At 33.7% G+C, this 24,359-nt stretch overlaps 2 protein-coding genes across 8 annotated transcripts in view; one reads left to right on the top strand and one right to left on the bottom strand.

Annotated features, from left to right (window-relative positions):
• The first annotated feature begins 334 nt into the window (after positions 1-334).
• On the top strand, positions 335-5,312 carry LOC111407976. Of its 4 annotated transcripts, XR_002705255.1 has the most exons (7): positions 336-634; positions 708-822; positions 942-1,056; positions 1,225-2,130; positions 4,418-4,505; positions 4,854-4,903; positions 4,988-5,312. XR_002705255.1 is itself a non-coding variant. In XM_023037710.1 (6 exons), exons 1-5 carry the CDS (start codon positions 534-536, stop codon positions 4,501-4,503), a joined length of 1,323 nt encoding a protein of 440 aa, XP_022893478.1. In that variant the 5' UTR covers positions 335-533; the 3' UTR covers positions 4,504-4,505; positions 4,988-5,312. The 4 variants fall into 4 exon arrangements, 3 of the variants coding, with proteins under 3 accessions (XP_022893478.1, XP_022893479.1, XP_022893477.1); XM_023037710.1 differs by lacking the exon at positions 4,854-4,903 and having other exon boundaries at positions 335-634; XM_023037711.1 differs by having other exon boundaries at positions 4,421-4,505; positions 4,854-5,312.
• A 16,423-nt stretch (positions 5,313-21,735) lies between these two features.
• The window catches only part of LOC111407975 (glucan endo-1,3-beta-glucosidase 11-like), a 7,649-nt gene continuing 5,025 nt past the window's right edge, over positions 21,736-24,359 (bottom strand). For 2 of the 4 annotated variants that reach the window (XR_002705252.1, XR_002705254.1), the window contains exons 3-4: positions 21,999-22,140; positions 21,736-21,922 (exon numbers count right to left, since the gene is read on the bottom strand). Coding sequence is in view for 1 of the 4 variants with exons in the window: in XM_023037708.1 (XP_022893476.1) it covers positions 22,066-22,140 (75 nt within the window). In the remaining 3 variants the exon portion in view is untranslated. Of the gene's footprint in view, positions 21,935-21,998; positions 22,141-24,359 lie in introns of all 4 variants that reach the window. The other 2 variants (XR_002705253.1, XM_023037708.1) reach the window with 2 other exon arrangements.

Genomic DNA, 24,359 nt, shown 5'->3' with positions numbered 1-24,359 from the left:
ATAAGTTTGAAATTATGCTTTTTAACCTGATAGTATGGGCCAAGAAAATGCAGTTTTATACATATAGCCAATTGCTTCATAGGGATTAAAATTAAAATTTTAACAAATTGTAATAAAAATTGATAGAATGTGCCGTTAAAAATTTGTGGATCCCATAAAATATATTATTAAAATTAATTATGATTTAAATTTTAATAAGATTTTTTAACAAAAAGACATATTTTGTAAGGGTGGGGTTTATATGTTTATCAATTCTTGGAGGTATGTCACATCACACTATCAGCATCACCCCACCCCACAAACCCACCTTACACACTCGGACATTATTATTTTACCCAAACTCCCAGAAAAAAAAGAGCGCACAGCATCTTCCTTCTCTGTCCAACTCCTAATGGGGAAAAAGTATAGTTTAGGGGTTTCGATGAAACTTTGAAAGGACTGTAGAGAAATTGCTTTCTGTGTAAAGTTGATTTCATTTTCTTTATATAATTGAGCACAAACACAGTGTGGAGTTTTTGGAGAGGTGAAGGAAGATGCCAAGGCCAGGTCCCAGACCATATGAGTGTGTGAGAAGAGCTTGGCACAGTCATAGGCACCAACCCATGAGAGGTTTAATTATTAGTCAGATTTTCAGGTACGGGTTTTTATGTTTCTTGAATTTATTTTCTTGTTTTAGGTGAAATTTGTTAAATATTCAGTTTGACTAGGCTTGTGCACGAGAACCACTGCCTAGCAACTAAGAAGAATAAAGAATGGCAGGAGAAGCTTCCTGTTGTGGTGTTGAAAGCTGAGGAAATCATGTACTCCAAAGCTAATTCTGAGGTTTTAATTTTTGTCCCTGTTTTGATGTTGGTTGGGTTTAATTTCTTGAGATTTTTTGCTCAATGTGTTGGTGTTATGATTTTATACGTGTTTCTGTTTTGCTATTCTTCATTGGGTAGGCTGAGTATTCGGATCTTGAAAGTCTATGGGATCGGGTTAACGATGCCATTGATACAATTATAAGGAAAGATGAGAGTACAGAAACGGGGGAGCTTCTTCCTCCTTGTGTTGAAGGTATCAGCATTGCCTACAGTTCTTCCACTTCACCTTTGTTCATTTCAATTAATTGAAATCTTGTTTGGTTCAATTCGGTTTATTCATTCTTAGTTTGTTACTTAAGAGGAATGTTCAGTTTGAGATGATATTGTAATATGCATTTATGATATGGATTCTGGTGTTCAGCTGCACTTAATTTGGGGTGCGTGGCGGTTAGGGCACCTAGAAGCCAAATGCAAAACAATCCAAGAACATACCTCAAACCGCCGGTTCAAGAATCCTGTGATGCATCGCCTAAAGTTTTAGATGATCATACCGGTGAACGGCTATTCAATATATGGCCTTTGCATTCTGCCAATATTTCACCATTGAAGAAATTCTCAACTGCAGAGTCACCCGATTTAGTTTTGCAGTGTGGTGGATGTGTAACACCAAATATTAACAATCCCATTGCTCTTTCATGCGAGAAACTCCCATCTCCCGCCAATAACCAGATCCCGCTAGCTGACTCTAGCACACTATCGAATTTTGGCTCAGTGTATCCCTTGTACTATGGTACCATGTTTCAACCTGAAGTCTCAAGTCCGGTCTTACGAGAACCTCACAAATCCAATCCCATAATTGTTGGTGTGCCAGTATGCTCATCTGTAGCTGAGACTGCTGAAGTTGGGCGCTTGCAGAATATGTTTCCCTGTGATGCAGACAAATATGTAACAAATGGAAGCTCCCAAGCAAATTCTGGGGACAACAATTGGATGGAACCTCAGACGGGGTGTGACTTGTCCTTGAGGTTGGGTTTATCTTCTGAGTCAAGCTTGAACACGGGAAAGCGTTCTGATCATGGAACCAATAATGGTCGGGGAGTTTCTCAAGATGGAGGGAAGCCTAGAGACAAGGAGTTTCCTTTCTTTCCTTCGGAGTCCAGTAACGATCTCTCCAGTTTAAGTTCAAATAAATGGAATTCAGAGGGGGGAGGTCAAAACGTGGAAGATGTTGCTAGAAAGCGTAAAATTTCGCTTATTGCCAATGAGCAAAGTTTCTTGTCTCGGGACCCAAATTCTAACTGTTTTGCTGGTCAAATGAAAAGACCAGGTATGTAGACACTGCTACTTTGTTGTATGACATAATATTTCATTTTGAAAAAATGGGGAAATTTTTTTCAGATGGCTCTATTGATGTTATGGAAATTTTATTTTTTATTTTTTATTATTATTATTTTTTTTTGGCGTCTGTTTATTTGGAAGCATATTATGTTGTTGTGACTGAACTTGTGATTACCAAAAGTCCATGGATAACTATATTTAACTAGGTTTTTGAAGATAGGATAACGATACGAAATAGAAGGTGCGAGATGCTATGATTAAAATTGTGTTTATTACAAGATCTTGTTCTTCGTTGTGTTCTTTTTGAGCAATGTATAGAATGGTAATAATTGATAGTGTAAAACGGAGAACAGCGATTATCCCACAAGGACTGTTTTGGGATGTACATGCCAATTGATGTAACAAGATGTTGGATATTCTTATGGTTGAATCCTTCATTTTGCGGGCATAACTGTAATTACTTGAGAAAATAATGTGCCAAATTATGCCCTTGTTTAGGCTCCATTTTAATGAGATTTTGGGAAAATGAATTTTGGAATAGCAATTTTTTTGGAGAATGTGGTTTTAAAAAAGGAAAAAATTTGGGTTTATATGTAATATTATTTTATTAAAAAAGTGTGGTTGAAAAGAAAAAGAAAAAAATGTATTAAAATTAAAATGGACAGGGGCTGATTAATGAGAACGCGAGTCTAAGAATTGTTTGGTGCACAATTACTGCAATGAGCAAATAAAAGTGCATCACTTGTTTCTAGATAGTCAGTTGTCTTAAAAGTACCTGTTTTGGAATGTAGGTAAGACAGTGAAAGAAATAGCCAAATAAATATTTGGGTATCTGCATTTATATGTTTCCTTTGCATATTGTGATTGATTGAGGTTGAATATCTTTTCTAGATAAGCATCAAACTCATTTCTGGCGATACTATTTCGAAGTGATACTTATCCTCCTCTTGTTGCCCTTTCCATGAATATTCAACTGTTAACTGTTTGTGTGGCCAAAATAGTGCACGAAATGTTCCTACCTTGTCATGACCATTCTGAATCTCTGATATCTTATTCTTAATGACCATATGGGTTTTATATCAAAATTAATGTGCAATTTTCCTCAACAACTGGATAAGATTTTTATTCGGTTAACACACTAAGTAGCTGTAGTCTTAATTCACTTTTTTAACAAGTATCCATGTAGCTTACAACACTGAATAGTGCATACCATACTCTGATAAATCAATTTACTGCTGGAATGGAAAGTAAAACTTCAATTCCAGGATGGCTTACAACCATATCCTGGAATGGAGGTAAAACTTGTCAATGTTTCCAATATTGATATTTATTGCTGACATGATAAATTTGATGGCTGTCTGACCATTGCGGGAACCTATTCTGGACCATGTTGCATACTCCAGAAATATTTTGTTTTTTCTTTTCATAATAAATGGCCTCTACATCTGGACTCTAATAATTTCTGTTAGTTATCATTTTTCTACAAGTGAAACTTTTCTGATTATTGAATTTTGAGTTTTATGTAGATGATGAGTGCATGCTGATGGACTGTGTGAATCCATAATGATGTGCATTTTCCGACGAGCTGAAATTTCATGTCTGAAAACCTACAATTTCCGTATTGCAGTATTGAAAAGGATAAACAAGTACAAATACCTGTTGACATTAGAGAAACTTTTGTTGGTGCCTGTTTGGCATGGCTTTTGAGATTACGAAGGTGCTTTTGAGCATGTTTGAATAATTTTCTTGAAGTTCTTTGATAGAAGAACTTTTAGAGGAAACTAGTCCAAGGTGACTTCCTTTTGAAGCCCTTCTACGAAAAGCATAATCTGTCCCAAACAAGCCCTTAGAATCCATGGACTTTTGCAGCTGGTCATATCATCCAGATCTTGCAATCTTATACCTAATCTTTAATGTTAACTAACAAATAGGGTAGAAACTTGTACTGTTATAACTAGGGAGAAGGGTACCAGTATCTTCTGAATAAAAACATTTCCATTAGCTGTTAATCACATATTCCCCTATAAACTAGTTGCAGCATTTTACGAACTTCTTCCCTTTATCTTCTTAGTTTACTTTTGTTGGTTAATGACATTGTTTTTTTGGGTAATCCAGTGTTTATTGAGCCTTGACGTAGAAATGTTCTCCCTCTGCTCAACGGTTATAGATTGCATGTTTATGGTGGACCTCATATGGATTTTTCTCCCAAATTCCCCTCTCATTCACAATGCTTGTATATTGCAATCTATTTATGCAACTAACTTATAAATATACAGTAGAACTTCAGCTTCTAGGAAATCAAAGGAAGAAGAATCTACTAACTTTTCGGCATCTCAGCTACCAAGACGGCCCTGCATCATAAAGGTATCTATCCAATCTTAGAAGGGTTTCCACCTTATGTTTTTGTGTGTGTCATTTTCTTCTCTTTCCATTTGCCTCGTGCAATGTGTTTATTTAGCCTTTGTTTGGTGCTCATTATTTTAAAACACTTCTTGCTACATGATCATTTTTCATCACACATTCACACAATAAAATATGCTGCATGTAATCCATAAACTTTTTAATCACACATTCTCCTAAAATTACTACTCAAAACTGTTTTTTATTTTTATTTTTTTCAAATAATGGGCACCAAATAGGGGCTTAGATCTATTTTGATTAAGTTTATTACATGTCATTGAGCTCAAAAAATCGAACATTGTAATATGATAGGATTGACAGAATTTATTTTTGCAACTCAACAAAGAGAAGGGAAGAGGACGGTGAGAATCGTCATTAAGGCTCTGGTTTTAAGAGTCGGAGCTGATGCTCCGGTGCTTATAGTCACTGTCTGTCCCATGCTGCAGTGGTTGGTGATGATGCAAATGACGTACAACTCGGTGGCATTGACAATGAAGCTTGAGGGGCTGGTTGTTAGGACTGGACTAAGAGCATTTGTTGAACTGCAGGCATCATAGTTTTGTTTGGTCACTTGGACCACATTATGCGTGCCATTCCAGAGGAAAAATGATTAGCAAGGAAAATTTTGAAAAATATCTGCCTTTATATAAGCACTAACAAATTAGAAGAACGAAATGGATCAACATGTAGGTAGAGAGCTTGAAACCATTATGTATTTGGTTGAAGATTTTCACCATTTTGTTGGTTATTTAATTCTTTTTTCTTCGTCAATTGTGGGTTTAAAAGACTAGTAATAATTGGGCTTTTAGCAAAATTTCAAATTTAACTAAGGTTCAATTTTATTTATTTTTCACTAAACTTAGCACTTATTGTCATGTTGGCTATTGAACTTTAATTGGTTTCAAACTCTATCACTGAACTTTGCAAAATGTTTCATTTAGACCAAGATTCCGTTAACATTTTTTTCCCTGGCAAATCCTGGTGTCATGGTGTCAATGTTCCAAGTCATAAAATTGTTGGGATTTAAGTTAAATCTTACGATTTGGTACATGGACGTGGAGAATTTGTAATTAAAAAATGGATGTCAAAGTGCCATTTCAATGGAACATTTTGTAAAGTTTAGAAATTTGTCTAAAACAAATTAAAGATCAATATTCAGGATAACATTAAGTACAAAATTAAATGAGTATTAGTGAAATTAACTCTAAAAAGCTTACAAGTGATCACATCGCCTTTTCCATAGACATGGGACTAACTCTACGACTTATTTAAAACAAAATAAAGTATTGTGACCCATTAATCATCTCATTTTGTCTAGGGAATTTTCCTTTTGTCTATTCTCTTATTTACGAGTGAGAGAAGATTACTTATAGTATCTCCGATCTCAAAATCTTTCCTAACTGCCCATGTTCTATAAGCAATATTGCCAAGTGGAGGAATTTTCCAGCAGTGGTTGTCGCTCACCGTGTACGGCACGGCAGTCGCCGCCACAGTTAGAGTGGCCCCAACCAATTCAAATTTGTATGCCATTTTCTAAGGAGTGAACCTCAACATTTGAGGGCCCCCACCGCCATGCCCCCTGAAGTATCGTGAGGGAAGTAAATCGCGGGATATATCCCAACATGTCAGGAAATAAGAGCTTGCTCGTACATTGATACCCACAAAGAGTCTAATTCCATATCTCAAGAATTGAACCCTCACACTGCAGCTGTCAGCGAAGCAGAGATTACCTTACTCCTATTCTTTGCATCACTAGATTATGCCCTGGGGGGCTTGTTTGCCATTTTCTACTTTTGTGTGTGTGTTCTTTCTGCAGGTTAGAAACCTTTTTTCCACAATAAATATAAATAGGTGAATATAGAAGGAAATTATCTGTTCCCATATATGCGTGGAAATTTTCCACGAGTGTTCATAATATTCAAAAATGGTGTCTGGACCCAATTTTTGGAAATTCTAGAATTTTGACCCCTATTGGTTTATCTTAGTCCATTTTCCAATCTTCCCAAACGCGATTATGGGCTAGAAAGTTTCACCAAAAAATGATGCAACTGTAAATGGCGTTGGAATTTACTACACTCTAGTGTATAGTCCTCTCATATGAGAGGAGGCCCACAAATTTTTTAATCACTGCGGGTCAGGGGACAAGTATCTTTACCCAAGAGCGTTTAACATTAGTCCATTGTCCAATCCTAGAAATGCGATTATGGGCTTGGGTTAGAAAGTATATGATTATGAATATCTTTAATTTTAGTATATGATTTAAACTTTTTCATTCATAATAGTGTTTAGTTAAAAATCGTATAAATTACTGTTTTGGGATTAATAGTCAAATTAAGATCTCGTTTGACTGTGAACTATTACTTGTAAATAACTCATTTGTTGCATGAGCCTTCCATAATCCAAATCGAATTCAAATTGCTTGTGAGCATGCATATGTCAAAACCAAGTGCTCTTTACTTCTTTTATACCATCTTTTAATATATAAGACAATTTTCAACAGAGTAAACCAATATCAGTATACATATTTTCATAAATTATACCCATCATGAAATTTGAAGAATATTCATTTTATTGAAAAAGTTAGTCTAAGAAGACTATAAAATCCGTTTGATATGAGTTTTGAAAAGTTAAAAAAATTATTTTGAAACTAGAAAAGTTGATTTTTAACATGTTTGGGACAATGTTTTGGGAAATGCTACATTACACCCCTCTGTTTTTCGGGGCATAACCCAATGGTGTAAAGGATAGGAGTGAGAGTCTTAGCCTTACTGACAGCTGCAGTGTAATCGTGTGAGGGTTCGATTCCTGAAATATGTAATTGGATTCTTTGTGAGTATTAGTGTACAGGCAAGCTCTTATTCCCTGGCCCGCTGGGACACATCCTACAATTTACCTCCCTCACGATGCTCCAGAGGTAGGGCCGTGAGGGCCCTCAAGATTGGGGTTCAACATTTATTTATTTATTTATTATTATTATTATTATTATTATTATTATTATTATTATTATTATTATTATTATTATTACCCCTCTCACATAGAGGGGGTTCATGAATATTTTATTGTGTGTGGGTCATCTTCCATGTGACGGGGTGTAATGTTATGTGTATAATACAATATCATTTTCCGTTTTTAAAGTGCTTTAATCTGTTAGAATTGTTTTTAGAGTAACATTCTAAAAAAAAATAATAATAGATAAATAATTCTATAAGAAGCAGAAACTTACCAAATGGACCCTACATCTACGAGTATTAAAACATGCTCCAAGTCTGGTCAATCGATAACTAGTCGAGCGTTAAAACAACCACAAGCCAATACAGCTAGTTTAAATAAATTAACAATTAAATTAATATTAGAACAATTTAAATTTTATGTAAATAGTTTTATGTCTTGTACAATCTTCTCAAGTGCATCAATGGATAGGTGAGGTCATTATGGCATAGGTCTTCCGTCTTTAGGAAGATTTTATTTTTTGGATAGCAAAATAATTAACATGAAACCAAATAATTAGTTTATTAATGGATTTATTAAGTATCTGATTAATTATATTTTAATAAATGGAAATTTTCAAATTTCATAGACGTCAATATACTTGTCCGTAAGAAATATACAAGGGGGTGTTTGAGCCATATTATTTTGGTAATAATACATTCTTGAATAGTGTATTGATGGGAAATGTGTGGTTAAAAAATAAAGAAAGTTTTTTGATTTACGTGTAATATTATTTTAATGAAGAATGTGTGGTTGGAATGATGTCAAATCACTGTTTAAGAATGCATTTTTTTGAAATAATGTGGCTCAAACAGTTCCTTAATCGAGCCAAAGTTCCACTTTGGTATTACTATTTAACAAAATATAGTAACAAAAACAATGTACCTTTCCATGGAGGAGAGAAGCAACAGTAAGGTACCATGCTGTGTAAGTTGTCATGACAAGACCAAGAAATGACCAAATTCTAAAGTTATGGAACGACGGGATGAAGACTGTAGTGACACAACAAGCTCCAAATATATATGTCCAAGTTCTCTTATCAAGGTTGTTATTTATATAATAGATGTTAGTCCAGAGCCGGTCCTATGTTTGATGGGCCCTGAGGCAAACGATGAAAATTAGGCCCCCCAACGACAAAATTCAAATGTGTATTAAGAATGTTGTTTTGTTGTTAATAATAATAATAATAATGTCTTTAATCTGTTTTCGACGTTTAAGAAATACTGAAAAGTAAGTCGATTCGTTACACACACTAGTCTACAAAAGACACTATTTTGCATAGTTTTACATAAATTAAAAATATCTTTAAGTTTAAATTCAACTTAGGCTACAATATTTTATGTTAAAGGACACGCCAGGATTAAAGCCATGAAGACCTTTAAGACTTCTTCTTCTTCTATTATTTTTATCAAGTGGATTTGTTCTTACTTTTTGTTTTATTGATCGAAGTGACACTATTGAATATTGATAAGTATGTTTCACAAGCATATTTGAACCTTTACATTTAATTGAGTGCATATCTACCTCATTTTACTTTATTTATATTTGTTATAGATAAAATCTCGATTTTGATACAACTAGCACAAAGAAAGATAATTTTAAGATAATTTTAAGTTTAATTGGAGTTGATTCAGAGTAATTGAAGATTAACTGAAATAGCAATCGAAAGAAACTCACAAGTTTCGAGAATTAAATACACCATCTGGAGAGTTCGAGAACATAATTGCAAACTTTCGAAACTTGAAACAGATCAATTACGAATGATTGTAGAGGATGAATATCAAATTATAAAGATTTAAAGATGAAGGACCCAAAATGCTAATAAGAAGAATCTCGAGCTGAACAATAAGAGAAATCTTGTGGCTAAGTTGGAGAAGGATAAAAGTGGATCAACTTTTCGATAGCAACCTGGGAGTTAAACACTTCAACCATTCGATGCAGTGACAGCTGGATTTGCCAGATAGAATTTTTTTATTTTATTTTTTTATAATAGATAAAAATTTTAGGTCATATAACTAGTAGTTCATTTTACTTGCAAACACCTTTTTTGTTTAGTTGGTTAGAGCTTGCATTTTTATATTACAAGTCTTGGGTTCGATTCCTTCCTGTCCATTTTATTGTGCAAAATTTTTATTTCTACAATATTTACTAAAATTAATTCCCTAAGAAAAGGATTCAAACCGATAACTTCTAATTTAGATGATTGGAAGTTTAACTATCATGACAATACTTGAATTTTGAATCTAATTTAACGAAATAATATATGTTAAGGCTCTAGGCAAATCAATGACTATTTTTTTTGTTGGTTTTTGTCGTTTCAAATACTTTATGCTTTAATAATTTATAAGATTTGACTTATGAGTATTGAGTTTTAATTTACATGTTATTTGAAAATTTGTCTATTATGAATTGTTATATTAAAAATTAATTTAAGTATCGTGAAATGTGAATATGTGATTTATGAAAATTGAAAATGAGAAATTGGGGAATTTATAATTTGTGATGAATTGGTGTTGAGAATTGGAAATTGTAACTTTAATTGTATTTTAAAATTAATTTTAATTACATTTAATCTTTGATTAACGTTCAATCATCATACTAATTATGGAATGATTTTTTCAACTGAATCAAAATCTAGTTCTTGTAGTGGTGTATCTAATCTCTCAACTACTTTTAGTCAATCAAACGATTTGTTAAACATTGATAACACAGAGAAGTTTTATGTATTATGTAATTTATATTATTTCGGATTGTGTTGAAATATAATATGATATAAATATATGATTTTTACGTTTTAGTGTATTTACATATAAATTGAAGAATTTTTAATATTATTTTATTTAATATTAATAAACGATATCGCTATACGGCTGTTGACTATCGACAATCAATGGTCAACAATCAACGGCCGCCCTACCTGAGTCGAAGTCCTAGATTCGCCCCTGACGAATGCATGATACATTCCAACAGAAAATCTTTTGTTTCTATTTTGATTCAATCTTTACTTAGAAAACAACTAGGACACGAGTTTTGACCTAATCTTGGGGGTTATAATACATATCTTCGTCATTTATATGAAAAAGGAGAGGTACTTGGAATAAATAAGTACATATTCCTTACAAGAGGGAAAGCCCAGGAGAAGAAAATGTATATTGTAACAAACTTTAAAGATGTTTTTGATACAAAAACATCCATCCTGTACATCAACTGAAAAACAATTGCTTGATTTAAAGAAGAAGAATGAGATATAAAGAAGAATAATTAAGGAACACTGAAGAGATTCAAGAATTTAAGACAACTTTTATCTTCTTTCTACTTTTTAATTCTTGATACCATCAATTCAATGTGTCATTTGTAAAAGAGAAGAGTTTTTTCTTTGTAATGATTGAATTTATTTGATAGTGTATAGAGTGAACATATCAAGTTTGGCATGGGGGGTCATTACATTCCTATATATGGGGACCCCTCTCTTGTCAATCAAATCAGCTATAGTGATGAGCTCGGAAGGCATATCAGTGCTCTTGTTTCTGATTGGATGTAAAGGTAGGCGAATACCAGGTCATCATGATGTCAACCTTATTACATTGTCAGAAAATGATGAGATGACATCAGATAAGGGGCTCTTGCAGCTGATTGGTGGAAAAGGAGGTGCTAACGTTATTTTAGCTAGATGCCCTTTATTGATTGGTGATCTGGGTGGCTTAGCAGTATGGCAGAGAGTCTATAAGCATTATTTTTTTGGAATTACGATGATCATGGGACTGAGCTAATCTTCCAAGTCAACCTAAACTTTTAGGGAGAGCTAGGTGCTCTGAAGATTTTATATTTAAGTTAGGTAGAACTCCAACAATTATCCCCCAAGGTCTGTACTCACCTGAGGTGAATTGCTGATCTTAAAACTCAAACGATCGTGGAGGATAGCTGTCAAGGCGTATGGCGACAGGTATCTGCAGATTAGGGAGTATAAGGTCTATCCTTTATGGCTTCTTGGGCAAGCTTCTAAAACAATGTAGTTTTGATCTTTTTAATCTAGGCTGTCCATTTTTTCGCGAATTTCTCATCCAATAGTCAATATTTAACCTTTTTGCATTCACTCTTTATATATGCCTTTTTCTCTATTCATTCATATACTTTTGCTTTCAAGTTTAAGAGTTTAAAGAAGAAAGAAATTTCTGTGCGCCTGCTTTCTATTTGTGTGAGGTCATCACTTTACCTAGGTAAATCCTTTGCAAAAATCCTTGCCTTCCTTATCTTTATTTTTACCCGAACCCCTTTATGATTTCGGACAACTCCAAGTTTCATTCTTGTGCAAATCAACAAGAATAGTCATTGCCCCCTTCCAAGACTTAGCAAGCCCTTCAGAGATTGCACAAAAACCTATCGTAGTGAGGGACATTAAGGATGAGGAAGATGTAGGATCTCGTGATAACGAGGGGAAAATCCTATAGGTAAGGATTGGGAAACATTTTCTTTCAAGTTGGTGGTAACTGGAGATCTGTTGGCGCTGTGGAGAGCTAAGTATAACATTTCTAGCTCCGTAGAAATGGTAGTCCCTAGTTCGTCTAACAAGGCTGATGACCTTACAGTAGGGTGTGCAATTCTAAATCCTGCTGTTTTGAATGCTGGGCTTTGTCTGTCTATCCCTAAGGTCGTGCATATGTTTTTATCTCCCTAGGTGGTGGTCCCTACTTAACTCTATCCAAACGGGTGGAGGACACTTATCTCTACCTTGATTCTTTGATATAGATTAGGTTATCCCGACTTAACATTAGATCAATTCAATTTCCTTTATTCTTTTAAAGAGCACGGAAAAGATCTGGCTAGTATTGCTCCAGTATCAAACCTCGGATTGTAGGGTCATTAGTATTGGATACACTGTATTTAGTGAAAATGGAATAAGAAATTCTTCTATGCGTTGGGTTAGGATAACCAAATTATGCCAAAGGATCAAGGTGGAGATAAGTGCTGTAACGACCCGGGTCTCTATATCCAAGCCATTAGCTTACGTACTTTCCACTTTGGGTGGGCCTTGCGCCCACTTACCCCTCACGACTTTCTGTCACGTCCCCCAAGATTCGAACTCATAACGTTTCCCTTAAGTAAGACTTAAGTTGAATCATAATACCCATTACAAGTGTTATCCAGGATGATATCCACAAACCTTTTCGTGCACATCCTGTAAGGTGTAAAGTGCCTCTTCCTCATTTAGACACCTTAGCAAAGGGGTCGAATACCCTTACTTGTCGAGGATATTGTCGATTAAGGTATTCCTAGATGATCTGATTCAGAGTCTTCTTGCTTCAACGAGATCTTCAAGACTAACCTTGTCCTTATGTAGGAGGTGATTTCATCCAACCAGGTGGGCTTGGGGTCTACCATCATGGATATTGTTTCTACTTTTTCGATAGCGAGATAGGGAATTCTTCCTACAGAATACTGTTAAAATCTTCTATTCCTTCACTTGTAGCCAGTCGAGCTAAGGTGTTACATGATTGTTTTGAGTTCGGTTAATTTGTTTGACTTGGAAGATTTGAAAATTTTTGAATTCCTTCTTGACAACTGTTCATCCTTACTTTCTTTGCTTGGTAGGTCTCATTGATTTGGTTGACTACCGGTCTCATTGATTTGTTTGACTACCAGTTGTGAGTTAATGTGAACTGTTAATCTTAGAATTTTTTAACTCTTTTGTCATCCTTACTCCAGTTATCAATGCTTCGTATTCAGCTTTGTTATTGGAGGTCTTAAAGTCAAATGATAGGGCTTCGCTAAATAAGTTTTGATCGAAAGTTATCAAGACCAGTCCTGCCCCTGATCGGCTTCAGTAGAAGAACTATTTATGAAGGGAAACATCACGTGAGAGGTCTTCTTCCCAAGGCTCTATGTTTGAACTCTACGACAAAGTCATCTAGAGCGTGACCTTCTATAGAGGTATGAAGCTTGTACCTTATGTCGAATTGGCTGGGCTCAACAACCCATTTGACCATCCGACCTGAAGTCTTAGATTTTTGAAGGGTCTGCATCAAATAATAATTCGACATAATCTTGACGGGATGTTTCAGGAAGTATGGCCTTAATATCCTGGCTCTCATGATGGCATCATAGGCTAATTTCTCTAGAAGGGAGTAGCGTAGCTCAGCTTCATGAAGAGCTTTGTTGATATAGTAGACGAGATGTATGCATTCTCTCTCTAGCTAGGACAAAACTAATCGTGTGTTCAGATACGACTAGGTGGAATACTAAAATTTCGCCAACCTTAGGCTCCGATAAGATTGGGAGTTGTAGGTGCTACTTTTTCAATCTTTCAAAGGCAAATTGGCATTCGGAGTCCATTCAAATATCTTTTTTCCTCATAGTTGATCGAAGAAGGTATAGATTGATCCATTGATTTTGACACAACTGTTGAGGGCAACTATTCTCCCAATAAGGCTTTGAATCTCTTTGGGCTGTAAATGTGCTTTCATTTCGATGATTGTTCGTTGCTTATCAGTATTCACTTTGATTCTCCTAACACTCAATAAATAGCCTAGTAATTTTTTGGAGCCACAATGAAGGCGCATTTGTGCGGATTGAGCTTCATTTTGTATTTTCTCAAGATTTTAGCACCCCAATTAATTTTTAGAAATATTTAAAATTAAATCCCTATTTTAGCTAGTGATGGTTAATGAAAAATTTTCATGAAAGAGAACAATCATCATATTAGATTTCATTGAATTGAAAAAAATATTTGGTTTTTCATTGAATAGTCATTTGAATTTTTAATTTTACACATTATTGATCCAGTGATGATCCAATTGGTCATGTCAGAAATAAAGTCAAATTGAACAATTGGTTCAATATAAAATATAATTCAATTAATTAATTTCAAAGAATACGAGTAAACATTATATAATCATAGATCATATAAGTAGTCAAACTAATTATTGTCCTCATAATATTAGTTATATATTTTCTTTTATGAATAAACATGAATTTAAAATAATATAATCTTTGAAAATGTACTACTTCGAGAGAACATTATCTTCAATTATTGTTTCTTCAAGAGTAATATGTCAATATTCTTTTGAAATATTGAAAATTATAATACATGCATTTCAAGAGCAATAAATCAATGTTGTTATTGAATATTAATAATATAGAAAATTAGTTTACTTTAAAAATTATAACTAAGTATTGAGTTGTTTAATTTGTGTTTCTTCAAAAACATAATGCGATATATATTATTTGAGATATGTGCTATTTTGAGAGCACGTTATATTTATTATTGTTTCTTCAAGAGTAATAAATCAATGATCTTCTAGAATATTGAAAACTATAATATCACTCTCTTCAGGAGTAATAACATATTATTATTTAGAATAATAAAGCATGTAAGAATTTACTCTTCAAGATTAAAAACATAATTTATGTTAAATCGTATTTATCATATTCTTTTGGAGAAAATAAAATTTAAATAAAACATTAATATATAAATAAGTATGCAAAAGAATGGACACATAAAGTAATGAGTAATTTAATTTGTGATTTTATATATAAATCGGTTAATATTCTTCTGAATTATTGAAATTGTAATATTATGTACTTCTAGAGCAATTAGTATTCTTTTAGAATATTAATTATAATGTTGTGCTACTTCAGGAATAACAAAATATTTGTAATAGACAAATCTAAGAGTAACATTCTTTTGGAATATTGGAATCGCAGTGTTATGCTCTTTAAGATCAATAACATATTATTTTTTGAAATAATAAATTCTATAAGAATTTACTTTTCAAGAATAAAAACATAATTTATGTTAGATTTTATTTAATTATGCTCTCCGAGAGCAAGTAAAATATAATTAGAACATAAATATTAGTGGGCTACTTCAAGAGTAACTATATTTTACCATAGACAGATATATAAGTGCTAAATTCATAAGTATACTCATATTAAAAAGAACAACAATGAGGTAATTAATTGAATGATAAACAAGAAGCAAAAAAATTGATTATGGTAATTGGATATGTATAATTATGATTGATTATTCTATTATATAATTTAGATTTCAAAAATTTGGACACAAAAGAAACTAGGCAGAAACCAATTTGTACGACAATGAAAATTAATTAGGCATAAATCAATCCATGCAAATTAATTATACATGTAAGCTACAATAAATAAATAAAAAGAAAAGAAAAGAAAAGAAGTGTATGATTTGAGATTGGCTATAGATACCTTCAAACTAATTTGCTATAATTTTTAGAGAATCTTGCAGATAATGTTGATCCCAAAAAATGCGCCAACAAAATCTCGACCTCTCTCCTTCCATGTGGACCTCCCCTTGTGTGAAATGCAATCACATAAATGTAGAAAATGGAAATGGGTATCGTGAGCTAATGGGCCGGACCCAAGTTTGAAGCCCAATATGCAATTATTCAGTTAATAAACCCAATCAATTGAATATTGATGCCAAGTCGGCATATATGAGACTCCCTTCATCACGCACATGTCACATAATTTATGGATATAACAATAGTGCCCAAGTCTGAGTTGTACATTCATGTACGGGTCGGACTTCGAAATATAAATAGTTAATTAGATGAGGTCATACAAATTACCTTAGAAATATGAGCAGCTTAATTGTGATGACTAACGAACTGCCTCAAAAATATGCATAGGTTCCAGATAACGAACTGACTAACAGTTTTAGTATCAGTAAGAAGGGCACGCTCAATAATATCCATAATAAACTTGGACTAAGAGAGAAGATAACTTCTAGGAGAAGAAGCAACTTCATTTCAAAACAACGAGCCAATTCTGATATCAAACCTGCAATTCCATCAACATCATCACCAGTAATAATCATATTATCGCCATATAGCAATAATAGAATGCGACCAGCTGAAGTTCATCTAAAGAATAGAACGTAGTCATGATGACTAAATGTAAAACCAAGAGAGGTAATAACAGTGAAAAAGTACTCAAACCAGGCACGACGTGCTTGTTTAAAGCCATAAAGTGCCTTTTTGAGCCTGCAACAAATCTAGGAGAGTGAAAAAGACTAGGAGGAGGAACCATGTAAACCTCCTATTGAAGATTTCCATTTAAAAATGCATTTTGACATCCAATTTAGAGAGACTCCACTGATGAACATATGCAACTGCAATAAGTGTACGAACAGTGGTCATCTTAGTAACAGGAGCAAAAGTCTTCTTATAATCTAAACCATACTGTTAATTAAAATCTTTAGCAACAAATATAGTCTTATACCATTCAATTGAACCGTCAGATTTGGTTTTAATCTTATAAATCCAATGACAACCACTAACATGTTTACTTGAAGGTAGTGAAACCAAGTCCCGAGTCCCAAGTGTTTGTAAATAGAGGTTAGAAAGCAACAAAAAGACTCAAAATAATAAGAATAAGCAAAATCAAGTAATTGAGTGGACTTACGAATACGTTGAGAATATCGAGGAAGAGATGGAGAAGGAGTTGAATCAACAATCTTAAGCGGTGCTTGGGAAGCCATAGAAGGAGGAGGGTTATCATGAGTTGGAGCATGTGTACTTGCAGGACATGAAGAATTAACAGTACATGGGGTATGGAAAGGTGGACTATTTATATCATCAGAGAATGAATCAATACAAATGGGGTTAGTTTTAGTCATGTCATGAGTATTATAAAAAATAGAGAAGAATGGAATATACTCAAAAAATACGACATGACGAGAAATATATAATTTATTATTAATGAGATGGAAATAGCGATAACCCTTTTGTCTTTGCCCATAATCCAAAAAAACACAGATAGCAGAGCGAGATGTCAACTTATTACGTTCGGCTTTAGGACGAAGAACAAATTAAGTAAAACCAAAAACTCTCAACAAGGAATAATTCGGAGAATGCTCATACAATGTTTCAAAGGGTGATAAATTTGAATTGTGGAAGATAGAATCTTATTAATTAAAGAAACAACAGTAAAAGCTGCTTCTCTACAAGATTCACTGGGAACTTTGGCTGACAAAAGAAGTGAATGAGCAGTTTCTACAATGTGTCATGCTTTCATTCATCAACACCATTATTGTGGGATATTAGTACACGAGATTTGATAAATTGTGTCGTCAAGAGCAAGTAATTTAGAAAAATCGATTGAAGTGTACTCTCCACTTAAGTCATATCTAAAACATTTAATTATAGTCGAATGTTGAATTTTAAAAGGTGCTCTAAATGATCTATAAATAGAAAGAAAGTCAGATCGTCTTTTTATAAGATAGCCCCAACAATAACAATTGTAATCATTAATAAAGAACATGTAATATCGAGACCCTTCTTTTGTAGCAATACGAGCAGGTCCCTACATATTAGAGCGAACAAAATTAAATGGTGCAACAGAATGAGAAAGACTTTGACGAAAAAGTAAAGCAGAAAATTTTGCTAATTTGCAACCACTATAATAAAAAATGTCATGAGTTCATATATTTCTCAATTGATCTTTAGAAACTAAAAAATTCAAATGATTAGCATAAATATGTCCAAGGCGAGATTGCCACGAATAAAAATTAGAAGACAATGAATTTAAAAAGAAAGATGACAAATCAACACTAGGGGCTGCAACGTGTAGCGGTCTTAGATTGTCCATAACACATAACTTTCCTAGTCTACGGCCTATCCCAATCAGTTTTTGAGATCGAGGATCCTGCACATGACAACCAATAGAAGAAAACTGAACTAAGTATCCAGAATTGCATAATTGGCTAATAGAGATAAGATTCAAAATAAGAGTTGGAACACAATAGACATTTGAAAGTGATAAATTATGTGTATTAATATAACTAACACCTGCTAAAGGCAATGGTGTGCCATCAGCAGTGATAACAGACATAGACGGGTTAGAAGGACGCAAGATATTAAAGAATTTTGAGTTAGATGACGTGTTTAGAAGCACCTAATGCAAAGATCCATGAAGAAGAAATACCTGAGTGACTTTGAGACGACAAACCTATATGAGTGGAAGTTGACATAGCATGTGGCTGTGTGACCAAAAACTTTTGAAACTACTCTGCTAAGTCTGTTAACATGATATTGGAGGAAGGTGGTGCTTTAAGTATAGACGAGTCACTAGATGGCATGGTGGCAACAATGTTAGCATTGGGACAATAGGATCGCTGTTGTGATTGAGGTTGCTGCTTCTTCAATAGCTCAGGGCATTGAGTTTTCCATTATCCTTTTTGTTTACAAAAGTTATACTCATCACTAGCAACTCGCACATAACCTTTATTCTGATTCTGTGTGGACAATCGAGAGGGTACAACCAACATTGAGGTGCCATATAGAGGAAGATATACTTTTCTTGCAAGAGATTTCAAACGTATTTCCTTAACTACAAGTTTACTAACCACTGAATGAACTAAGGAAAGTGGAGTGTGATGCAAGATAGAGCCTCTAAATCCCTCAAAATCACTGTGAAGTGCCATAAAAACTTGAATTAATCGCTGCTCCTCTGTAAAAGTAATATATTCCTCACATGCTTTTAGTCCCGTTGATTCCATAAGAGCCAACTTATCCCAAATTGAATTCGTAGCGGCATAAAATTCAAGAATACTCATATCGTTCTGATGTAAATCCCATACATCAATTTCTAACTGATGCCATTTTGCAAAGTTAGACTTAGTGTATAAAGTGTCCCTAAACTTTCTTTGCTATTTCAAACTTCGCTGATTTTATTACTTAATAGAATTGTGAATCTAAGTGAGAATTTTCTCGATATTTGACTTCTAATTATCTAACTCTGTTACATAATTCTGAACAGCATTATTGAGTTTTACAATAGTTCCACAAACATAACCCCACAATCTTTTTCCATTTAGAAAATTTCTCATCACTGTACTCCAATATGAGTAATTTTTATCATTTAATCTGACACTAATAGATTTAAGTGAATCATCTCTTTCAGTTGACATCATAAAATTAATAAATGATCAACTATGAATCAACAATATCGCCCAATTTTTAAGAAAATCAATGATAACCAACATACCACCACAAATACAATTGAAATATACTGCAAAGTATACATATAGCCAAAGTAAGCTTGTAAATCTGGCTTTTTTCTTTTATAGGGAAGAAGGTAGGGTGGGGTGAAAAATTATGTTTTAAAAATTTGGTATTGTATGTGGCACATATAAAAAATTTGAATTTAATTTGCCAAAAAAAATAAAAAAAACTTGGTTATTACAATTGCAATTATTGCCTTTTAATTTTGACATTTTTTTTTTACCCTTTTTAACAACAAATATGACGAGTCTTGCATAGAAGAGCCATAAATACTTAAGAACTAAAATATATGTACTTGATCGTTGACATATTTGTTAACATTCAATGATGTGTAAAAATCTGTCATTATTTGTTTTAAGTATTGTCAAATCAATGGCAAAAATTATTTACCACCTCACACGTTATCAACCAAATTGTACCTGTAGCAAAATTGACATACTCATTCCTTGAGAGTGTGTGTGCGGTGGTTTGGTGTAGGGATGATAAAAAACTCACTAAACCCGATATCGTGGGGCCCCGCCTCGTTAACGTTGACCACCTCACACGTTATCAACCAAACTGTACCTGTAGCAAAATTGATACACTAATTCCACGCGAGTTTAAATGGGGTGGTTGGGAGTAGGGACAACAACAAAATTCGCCAAATTCGATACCCGTGAGCCCCACTCCGAACAGGGTGGAAATTACTCGCTTAATTGGGTATTCGAGTCGGGGCAAGGCAAGGGACTTCGCTTCAGGCTGGGTATGGATAACAAGGGCCCCCCGTTTAACTTTCTCCTTTTTATTTTTTAAGAATTCAATACTTTAAATGGAAAACCCCAAGAAATTTCATTAGTTTCAATAGAAGATGACAATTACGATTATCTAAGAAATATGACAAATCATAAAAGTTTTAGTTTATCAAATATATTTGAACAATTTAAATTTTATAAATAAATAAATTAATTAAGAAATTTAATAAATATATGAAAAAATTGCAACCACAGTACCAAACTTTTCGTTTATTAGCAGATTTGACTCAAACATTTCATTTGTGTCATCGAATGTAACAAACCTTTAAAAAAATCTCACTTGGAGTTCAAATGGATGAAAATCGTTAATTTATTCGTTAGTTGACCTAGAGTCAACATTTTGACCAAATTTTGATTAATGTTAAAAGGTTAAAATGGTAAAATTATATTTTCTATGAAAAAACAATTAAAATAAAAACCTAAAACACAAATACACTTCATTTTCTCCACATACCCTACACACACCCACCCCTAAAACCAAAACCAAGAACCGAAACCACCATTGCCACTGACTCCATCGCCTGCCGTAGCCGCCACCGCCCACGCCCATCACTACCTGACCTACACTTCAGCTTTATTTGCTTCTCTTTGGATGGCAATTCCAAGATTTTGGAATAGTTGGGCTGATTTTATTTCAACTGTAACTGTTGATTTATAAACATCTCGTTTATCTCTATCCCTATTTCAACTATTCAAATTGATAACCTAATAATTTCTCCATTGATTCCTTTGTTATTCACTCAATTTTGTGTTGAAAGAAAAATTCTGTGATGGTATTCCAACTATTAAAAAAGGGTGGAGCTGTAGGATCTATACTCAAATTTGATTGGAGTTGCCATAACTTATACACGACATTTGAGGATACAGTAGGCAATTGTGCTTTGTTGATTTATTGCTTAAATTCCTGAAATTGGTGGAGCTTTGCGGTGGCGGTGGATTTTAATATGGGTGGGTGGGCAATGATATGAATTGTTTGTAGTGACTTCAGTGGCGGTTGCAGTGTGATGGTTTTGGAATTTCACCCTTTAAAAATGTAGTCAAAATTAATTATTCTGGTAACTAACAAATCCATTTGGAGTCTAGGTTAGATATTTTTAAAAGTTTGGTACCTTCGATGACACAAATGAAAGGTTTGGGTCAAATCTCTTTCCGTCCTGCCTTAAACGGGTAATGAGATGGATATGGGACGGGAAATTACCCGGTGGGACGTTGAGTGGGGGAGGTTGCCCAGCAATCCCTAGTTGGGAATGAGGTTAGTAGGCTGACAACTTACAGCTCTTTTCCGAATGCAAGGAAAAAGCTTTATGATATAATGACATGGCAAAAGTAATCTTGATAGTAGAATATCAATAAAAACTAAATATGCACTTCGGGCCATGAAAATGAAGAACAAATAAACCAGCATAAGATTTATTTCAGAAAAATAGATACAAATTCTGAGATAAGTAAAAACAATCAGCAACTTCTGATGTGTAGAGTATTCTGAAATATAATGTATATTCCTAAAGCACTGAACCGCAAGGGTCCGTGATGGACAGTATTCAGAAATATAATGTATTTTGGACTGTATCCTACCTAGAACCACAAGGGTCCGTGTTGAATATAGCAGAGCATTTGAAGTCATAATCTTTAAAAAAGTAAGACTNGACTGTATCCTACCTAGAACCACAAGGGTCCGTGTTGAATATAGCAGAGCATTTGAAGTCATAATCTTTAAAAAAGTAAGACTGCAGCCGAAACTGCGAATACTGATAAATGGGATCCAAGCAACATTTGAACTCTAAATTCCTGAAATTGAATAATTACAAAGTGGATAAGTGAAAATTTGAGATATAGGCGAGAGAGATGATAATAGAACTATTAAAATGCAGTACAAGAGCATACAAATGAAATCCATCATACATAATCTCCAATTAAAAGAACCTATAAGCTTGTTTCTGAAAATTCAAAGAGCACATTTGGCTAAGCCTAAAAAAAGTAAGAAGTGCTTAAAAGTTTAAGCTTAGACTTTTGTTTGGCTAAGCTCACAATTACTTTTTAAGTACTTTACTTGGTTTTAGGCTATGCCAAACTTGCTTTTACATCCCTCTTTAGGTATCTGATGATGGTGTTTATGGAAGAATAAATTGTACAATCAGTTGCTAGTTTTTGTACAGCATCTCACTGAAAGATCCAGCGTAGCTAAGTCAATCTTCTATTAATTCCTTTGTCTCATGTGACCACTCCCTGTTTAGCCTTTTATATTTTTTCTATTTAAAGGTATAGCATCTTTTTCTCTTTTTTCAGCACGATCAAACTGTACAGATACAGTGAAATTTAATAACATAACATATACATATGTGATTATGTTAGCATACCTGCTCATGCAAGCCCCCACATGAGAAAAAATTAGAGTTTATAAATGTCTTGACATTCAGATGAGATGTAAAATTATACTAGAACAATATTGTACATATCATAACATATTTCCAAAGGAAACAAGAAATATTTTAAGACCGCAAATAAAAAATAAATAAAAAAAAAAAAAAATACCTAATATGCACATATGGAGATACCTCAACCTCAAGCAGTCAAGCATTAAATCTTACTGAAATTTGCAATTAGGGAAAAAGTTCAAGTCGATTCATCATGAAGAGGGATGACTACCATAATTTTATTACTTCTTAAATAGATGCATTATAGCATGATTTCACACGCAATCAGAGAAGTTAAAAACAAAACTCAGCAGAGAGTAAATAAAACGCTATGAAAATTGTTTAAAAGCATTAGCTAATCAGGGAATGCCACAAAAGGAACTCTTTCAAACAATGATGAGCTATCTTTTTCTTTTTCTAAAGTGATGTGAATCCTTAATCAATATGGATTGGAAACGAAGCAAATTTAAAGATCAACTCTATGAGTAGATGATGGGCCAATCTAACTCATTGCAATTAATGTCATATCAGATGCTTTTGGTATGTATTTTGGTTCATGGGCTACATTTATTTATTTATTTTTAAATGTCCTCCGAAACCAACATGTCATACTATTGCCATAGTTCTCTTCCTCAGAAGCTTTTGCTCATTGTTTGATATTGATCTTCTCCTCATCTCCTAGATTATTTCTCGCTTCCTCGTGTTCCAGTCTTCATCTCACCTCTTCCTGAACCTTTTTAAATATTGGTGAGTAGATCATCAAATTAATGGCAGCCAAGTCGAGTTTGTAAGTCATAGAACAGAACTCTTCGGTGCACTTTTCAACACTAAGGTACCGTTGATGCAAAATATGGAATCATTCATACAAAGCAATCATATAACCATCCAGAAAAAAAGTGCTTTCTTAATTGTGCCTGCACCGATTCCCAACTATGAATTTTCACTGAATGTACTTTTCGCTCTTCTAGCATAGGCTTCCACTTTAAATAACTCAACAAGACAGCTTTGCAATCAAGAAATTTTTGTGTGCATTCTTACATTGAAATCTAAAATTTCAAATTTGAACTCAGAAACTGAGATAAAGAGCGCTGGCTAACCATTCTTCAAATCCACTAATCTCAAACTGGCACTACAAATTAGGATTTATGATAACTTTGATACCAAATTTGATGAAGAAACAAGCTTTACCCAAAAATTAATTAAAAGAAAGAACAAAATAAGTATTAGAGATACAGTTCTCCAATTTGTTATTTTGTCAGGACAATCAAGGCCTATTTTTTGGGCTCTTCAAACCTAAAAGACACAAAAACCTATTCTAACTATAGGAGAACTTAAAAAGATTAGGAGCCTAATTCTAGTCAGAAACCTGAATAATATGTTTGGCTCATGTTTAAAAACATTCAAGCCACTTCTTATCCACACATTTTGAGGATGGGTCCTATCCACCACTCATTTTTATCTATTTATAATTTAAATCATTTATAAATACTTTCCCGACATGCGAATTTAGAAGTCCACAAAAAATCTAACCTCTAACTGACTAGGAGTGCTAGTATCATTGTATCAATAAGGATTTGAAGAAGAGCTGCAAAT

This window comes from Olea europaea, chromosome 13 (assembly GCF_002742605.1).
Source record: "Olea europaea var. sylvestris chromosome 13, O_europaea_v1, whole genome shotgun sequence".
In the NCBI taxonomy this organism is placed as follows: Eukaryota; Viridiplantae; Streptophyta; class Magnoliopsida; order Lamiales; family Oleaceae; genus Olea; species Olea europaea.
The sequence above is the reverse complement of the archived record's forward strand: the minus strand, read 5'-3'. Positions and strand labels throughout refer to the sequence as shown.